The sequence below is a fragment of the Silene latifolia genome, chromosome 1 (assembly GCF_048544455.1).
Source record: "Silene latifolia isolate original U9 population chromosome 1, ASM4854445v1, whole genome shotgun sequence".
NCBI lineage: Eukaryota > Viridiplantae > Streptophyta > Magnoliopsida > Caryophyllales > Caryophyllaceae > Silene > Silene latifolia.
Genome location: NC_133526.1, coordinates 47,017,294 through 47,024,160, shown reverse-complemented (window position 1 = coordinate 47,024,160; position 6,867 = coordinate 47,017,294). Strand labels below are relative to the sequence as shown.

The 6,867-nt window shown below is 33.5% G+C and overlaps 1 protein-coding gene across 1 annotated transcript; it reads right to left on the bottom strand.

Moving 5' to 3' along the window:
- Nucleotides 1-3,080: 3,080 nt before the first annotated feature.
- LOC141605039 (mannose-1-phosphate guanylyltransferase 1) lies at nt 3,081-6,015 on the bottom strand. The gene is made up of 5 exons (XM_074423665.1): nt 5,768-6,015; nt 5,279-5,417; nt 4,820-4,882; nt 4,495-4,734; nt 3,081-4,116 (listed from the first exon to the last, which is right to left on the bottom strand). The coding sequence occupies exons 2-5, from the start codon at nt 5,387-5,389 to the stop codon at nt 3,445-3,447; spliced, it is 1,086 nt and encodes a 361-aa protein (XP_074279766.1). The 5' UTR covers nt 5,390-5,417; nt 5,768-6,015; the 3' UTR covers nt 3,081-3,444.
- Between the last annotated feature and the right edge of the window lie 852 nt (nt 6,016-6,867).

The window sequence follows — 6,867 nt, the reverse complement described above, 5'->3', positions numbered from 1 at the left end:
AATTATCAATATATAATGATGACATACACATTCATGTAAATTGATTATAATCCAACTTACGAATCAATTATTCTCTTTAGGGGTGATGCAATATTCAACAACTTTCAAATTATTTGTATTATTCAGCCAATTACTTCATAATATATCATAAGTTGATCAAATTATCACTTTTATTCCAAGAGTGAAGTAATATCCACTTCTGGTGGGAAAAAGCAGTGTTTTCAAATGAACACATAACTCATGAAAATATCTACATGCTCATACTTAACCACTATCGTTGGTATATTTCGTCCAATCAAATATATTTTGCGGGCAATTCCATATGCACTTCAAGGAATAATGATGGTAACCAATAGGACAAGTCCCACGACGATATTATCTCATTAGTTTGCCGAGCCACATGTGAAACAAGATTTCACAATAAACTGTTTTAAGCCACTTACACCATATATAATGCGTCGATATGACTACATTATTTTTATGAAAGATAAAATAATTCCATCCTCATAACATGATATCTCATTCGTTACAAGGAAAGATATTGAATCGGTTTGATATGGTTTTCAAGTTTTAAGAGTATCTCATATTTTGCAAATATCCATGTATAATCCCGAGTTAATATTGCTCAAAATATATTCATTAAATGAAAAGTGAAAAATTTGTACACACTATGAACTTCCGGTCTCAATTTCAATATATATCTATAAACACAATGAACTTCTGGTCATAGTTTGAATATTTGTAAATACCATGAATTTCAGGTCATCGTATGAATTTCAAATTTTAACTCGTATATAGTATTCCTCATACCAAACGTTTAGCGTATATGAGTCTCACATGACTTTTCATGAGATATTTACTTTCATGAGATATTTTATTTCAACGGTGGACGAAATTAGCTCAATAAATGTCGCATCATTAGGCTCATTAAGGATTTCTTATTTGGCTCACCAAATGCCACAATATTCGGCTCAATTAAGGCCGCATCTTTAATTAGACTCATTCTTAAACCACGCCTTCTATCTCTACTTCAGGTAGAGTATTTATGAGATATCACATTCACTATTGGGAATGGATCAGATTTAGTTGGACAGGATTTATGACTTTTCAATCAGATTTCATTAATTTGTTCAACTAAAGGCGAACATGAAATCAATTTCGAAATAATTTTTCTTTAATAAAGACAGCTTTAGCCATTTTAAACTCAAATATAGTTCATACAATCACAGTTGTGAATTTCTGGCCACTATCATTTATATGCGAACTTCTGGCCACTTACAATTAAACAAAATTCATATAACGTAATCAAAATGTGTAATCATAATTTCCAAAGTAAGTTGCATAGAAATCAACTAGATATAAACTTTAATGCACAATATACCACGGATACCAAGGAGGCGCGTCATATAAAATTTTACGAATGAAATCATGTTGTTACTAATATAACATACTGCAAGTCACATACTTAATTCTCACGATTAATGATTAAAGCCCTCTATCAAACAAATGCAATATGTTACATGAACATAATTAGCAAAGAAGAGGATAAATATGTCGCAACGATGGAATTATGTGAAAGCAAATGCTAATTTACTTACACAAACCGCATTATAATTTAACATGTGAATCAAATGGACAAAATAATTTGGTCAATATAACAAGTCATTAATAAAGATATATAAGAGTAATGTACCAATAAAAACTGGAGGAATTTATAAAACAATTAAAGATTGAGAAATAGTGACCAATATTTATTATCAAAACCCAAATTGTCGTTGGACAATAGAAAACTCGTCAATTAATTAACAATGTTAATGCGAAAAACATGCTAAGATGATCCCATATATGAATTACCTTGCAAATTAAAAATCATTAATAGTTATACCGAAATTCAAAAAAAATCAAAGATTGTCGAATTACTAACATTTTTGAATATAGATTCAAAGATGCAAATGAATAATATCAGTTAGACATGATCTTAAAATATCATATACGTTATAATTCACACATGACAAATATATTTAAAGGTTCTATTATTCTCCAAACAAATACAACAATCACATAGTGCTCCTAAGCATTCGATCATCATCGATTTCGAGGCAACAAAATATTGACTCATGCATAAGAAAAATATATATACCTCGCACATCTACTATGGAATATAAAATGTTTTAACTACGTTTAAACATTATGATTATGTGCATGAAATGATTATGTGAACAAATGAATTCAAATATACAAGTGAATACATACAAAAAAAAAAATGTATCATAATCATAATAATATAAATTTAGTATAGATAGAAATACTTACAAATTAATTTGGTAGAATTGTTAAGTATGAATCGAAATCAAAGTTGAATAAATATAAGTTTGCAATAAACCTAAATTTGATGGTTCTCCCAAATTTGTCATCAATCTTGAATAGAGAATCGTGCTGATAACGTTTTATAATTCTAATTTGATAAGAGAAGATAATATAAATAGAGAGAACAATATAAGAGAAAGTGAGCATTGTTATTGTATATTATTCCATGTACATGTGCATATATATAAAGAATACAAAGAGATCTTTTGGTGAAAGGTAACAATGGTTTCTAAAGGATAAGGAGATGAATAGATACAATGGTTGGGAATAGATACAATGGTTGGGAATGTAAGGGTATAATGGTCATCCACTATACATATTTTATAATAAAATGAACCAATACAATAATTTTCCCTACGTACACTTATTTTAATGTAGGAATTAAACTCTCGTGCATTGCAAATTAACACGTCAATGTAATTCCCGTATCAACCAAACGAGCCCTTAGATTTTTTTTTCTTTCGCAATGTAAATTAAAAAATTTCAGGTAAGTAAATGCATTTTTTATTTTTAGGTAAAATATTTTTTGAAGAAAAAGGTATGCCCAAATTCACCTTAATATTCTCTTTTGCACTCAAAAATTTATTATTCTAGAAAAACATATATCTAGATAAAAAAAAATAAAAAAAAATTTGAGATCGAAAAGTAGCTTAATACACAAATCACCCAAATACTCTCTTGTTTTGACCATGAATCGGAATTGACCAAAAAAGTGAGAACAAACGTACATTATTAGATTATCACCAAATCAATTTAGTTGAATAAATACAAATGAACCAATACAATAATTTTCTCTATGTACACTTATTTTGGTGTATGTTTGGAGTGGGGAAGATGGGGAATGAGTATTGAGATAATAACATACACGGTCCACACTCCACAGCAGACCCTGCTAAATCTTCTTTTTAAAAAAATGCTAAAACTCACACAAACTATGCTGGCAATTGAAACTAACAACTCACAAAAATACGAATAACACATTCCGAAATCTGAATAAATTACAACCTCGATAGAGTAATCTACCATATCCTGGAGGTGATCATGGCTTGAACCGATGGGAATTTGGGGCGAACACGCTCACATAACGATCTCAGGCTTCAGAATGCTAGTTTTGATCTCCTTGTGAGGCAACACAACTCCGCCATTACTGTAAACCTCATCCGAAACATGGACATCTTCTCCGAGAAGAGTCATGTTCTCTACACGTGCCCACTGCCCTACAGTAGAGTGCCACCCGATAATGCTGCTAGAGATGCAAGCATGTTTCTTGATCCGAACCCCACGCATGACTGTGCAGCGAGATAGTCTAACCCCTGACTCAATCACACAGCCTGGCCCAACTGCAACATCCGGCCCAATCAGACACCCTTCTCCTATCTTTGCTGTTTCATCAACCAACACATTTCCGATAATGTGGTCCCCACTGGCCAATTTGGGTGATGATTTCTTCCTCAGTGAATCAAGGTAGAGCCTGAGACCTGTGATGTAATCTCTTGGCTGTCCAATGTCCATCCAAAACCCAGGTAGAACCATAGCATACAGCTTTTTCTCGGCTGCAATTTTCGGGAAGACTTCTTTTTCAATTGAAGTAGGTCTAAGTTCAATTTTGTCAAGAACAGATGGGTCCAATAGATAAATCCCAGCATTGATCTTGTTGCCTACAAATAGTTTAGGTTTCTCGACAAACCTCTCAACCTTTCCAGTTGATTCCTCCATCACAACAACACCGTATTTTGATGGCTCATCAACCTATCAGATTATGAGAATTTTAGTTGTTTGATGAAACACAAAGCTTAAGATTTCAATTTCAGTAAAGCCGAAGAATTGCTGATTCTTTGGTTTTAGAATATAATGAAATAGAGCAAAATGGCTCATTAAACAGTCTGCGGTTATAGTCAAGTAACGGCGGGTCACGGCAATAGCAACAGCAATTTTCATTACGGGTCATGCAAAAACAACCTCTGTGTATTTAGATTATTTAAACAGATAGGTAAGGTTGTTTACATAACACCCATATCCCTATCCATGGGCAAGAACCTTTGAGGTACTAGGATGATGTAATGTTGTTAATGATAACACCGAACAAAAATCTAAAGATGAATTGAAAAGAAAGTCAGATGGAAGTACCTTTGTGACCATGATTGAAGCCTCACCATCGTGAGCTTTGTGGAATTCTATCATCTCTTTCAGGGGGTACTCACTGATTACATCACTGTTGAGAACAAAAAAAGGCTCGCCAGAATTATCAATAAGTTTGTCCCGAGCCAATGCCAAAGGACCAGCAGTACCCATAGGTTCCGTCTCTTGGGAACAAGTAATTTTGATCCCAAGCTTGGCCTCAAAGTCCTTCAAGAAGTTCAACATCACCTGTTGAAAGATGCAACGGTTTATATACTCGTATTTATTTTTATAATAAGAGTCATATGCAACCAAGATCTTGAACATAAAGTACCTCTGGTTGATAATTGATAGCCAAAACCACTTCGGTAACCCCAACAGCCTTCAGAGCTTCTATCTGAGAAAATTTTTAAAGTAACTATGAGGAAAAATTCAGATTGTTCTCCAAATGCTGCGAAAACGGCAGCATCATCAGAAATTGCAGGTAACCTATTTTTGCAATTCCATCATTCCACAAACAGAACAACTTCTTAAATTACGATCACAAAATACTTGTATCGGACTGTTTTAATATTTGAAACCAATGCATACGAATTTGTATGAGACCGTCACATACAAGAATCGCGGGAAAGTAAAACCATGAGCTAATACCAATTACCAGATCTTAACATCGAAAAGAAAATTATATGAAATGTCACATATTTACAAAGGATCAATTTTTACAATTAGTTAAGTCGGACACATTGATCAAAACATGAAATCCATAAAGCCAAGGTCTAGTTGAGAATGGAACCTGATGAAGGATCATGGGCTTGTTAGCGAAATCGACGAGAGGCTTAGGAAAGCTGAGTGTAAATGGCCTGAGCCTTGTTCCAAACCCTCCAACAAGAATCAAAGCCTTCATTTTGACTCTTTTTGAGTTGTGCTACTACCTGGTGATCAGTAATACCCAAAACAAGCATATAAATATGAGTATCATCTAACTGAAAGTATATAAATTTAACAAAATAATGGATCCATTTACATTACATTAAGCTCAAAGATCCCAACTTTATTAAAATCCATTAAGATCAAACACCATCATTGAAAAAAATCACGCAGAAAATGAGATGACAGCACCGGGTGGTACCGAGTCTTATGGACTCTACATGTTGCATGTGAGAGGATGATATACCGAGATTGGATGGTGTAAATATCACATTTCCCACCTCATGCAACAATCAAAACATATGTAATCAACCAGCAAATCAACAAAGAAGCAAAGATCCATAGAAAAGCAAACCTGATAATTTAATGGGGGATTGGAAAATAGAAGAATGCCCCCAACAAAGAATTGTCAGGGATTCAAACTTGAAGGTGTCGGTGTGGATAGGAAGGGGAAGAAAGGATGGTGGGTCGAATAATAAATAAATAGAGAAGAGTATAATTGGATTTTGATTGGAAATAAGGATGTTCTTAATCAAAGTTAATTGGTGGGGATGACTTGAGTTACGTAATATTACTTGTGTATTTATAGTTGGATTGAGTCCTAGAGAGCACACAGAGTTTGGACGGACCTTTATCTTCCTCGCAATCACAAACTCCCGAATATTCCCACCAGATCTCTCGTCTTGCCCAAATTCTCGCTTTAAACGGACACTATCCGTCTAAAGTTGTAAACGTTGTAAACAGCTCAATTTTCATACCACTTTTTATAATAAAACAAGCGGGGAAGTGGCAAATAAGCCCCAAACGTTTGCCACTACGTGCAAATTAGCCCCATAACATTTTATACGTGCAAATTAACCCCATTAGTTATATCCGATGTGCAATTCGCCCCAATTAGAGATTTCCGAGTAAATTTCTAGCCGAAAAATATTGATGTTTCACCGGAAAGATGACTAGGATAGATTAAATTAAATAATAAATTAAAAAAAACGTGATTTTAAATATTGGCATATTTCAATTTATTGCTTCTTATCTTCTTCATCGCCATTGTTAATTTTTAGTTCTTACCGCCTTCTTTCGCCTTTTGATAATAAATTAACCCCATTATTTTTATTTCTTACGTCTGTTTATTGCTTCCTATCTTCTTCATCGCCATTGTTAATTTTCGAGCTCAAACCGTGTAAAAATGGCGGTATATAAATGTACTGTGCATAAACTCAATTTTCCCCAAATTTCAATTTTTATGATACTTGCTAGACTTTAATTACAAAAATGGTGGATGATATATGAGAATTATTAGTGTAGGCTACGACAACAAACAACAAAATTGTGATGAAAAAAATAGAAAAAATGGATCGGATGGAAGGAGCTTAAAATATATGAGAGTGGGAGAGAAGAGGGAGGAAGCAACGAGGGATAAAAGTGACGGTGATAATTCTTTTTTTTTTTTTAATT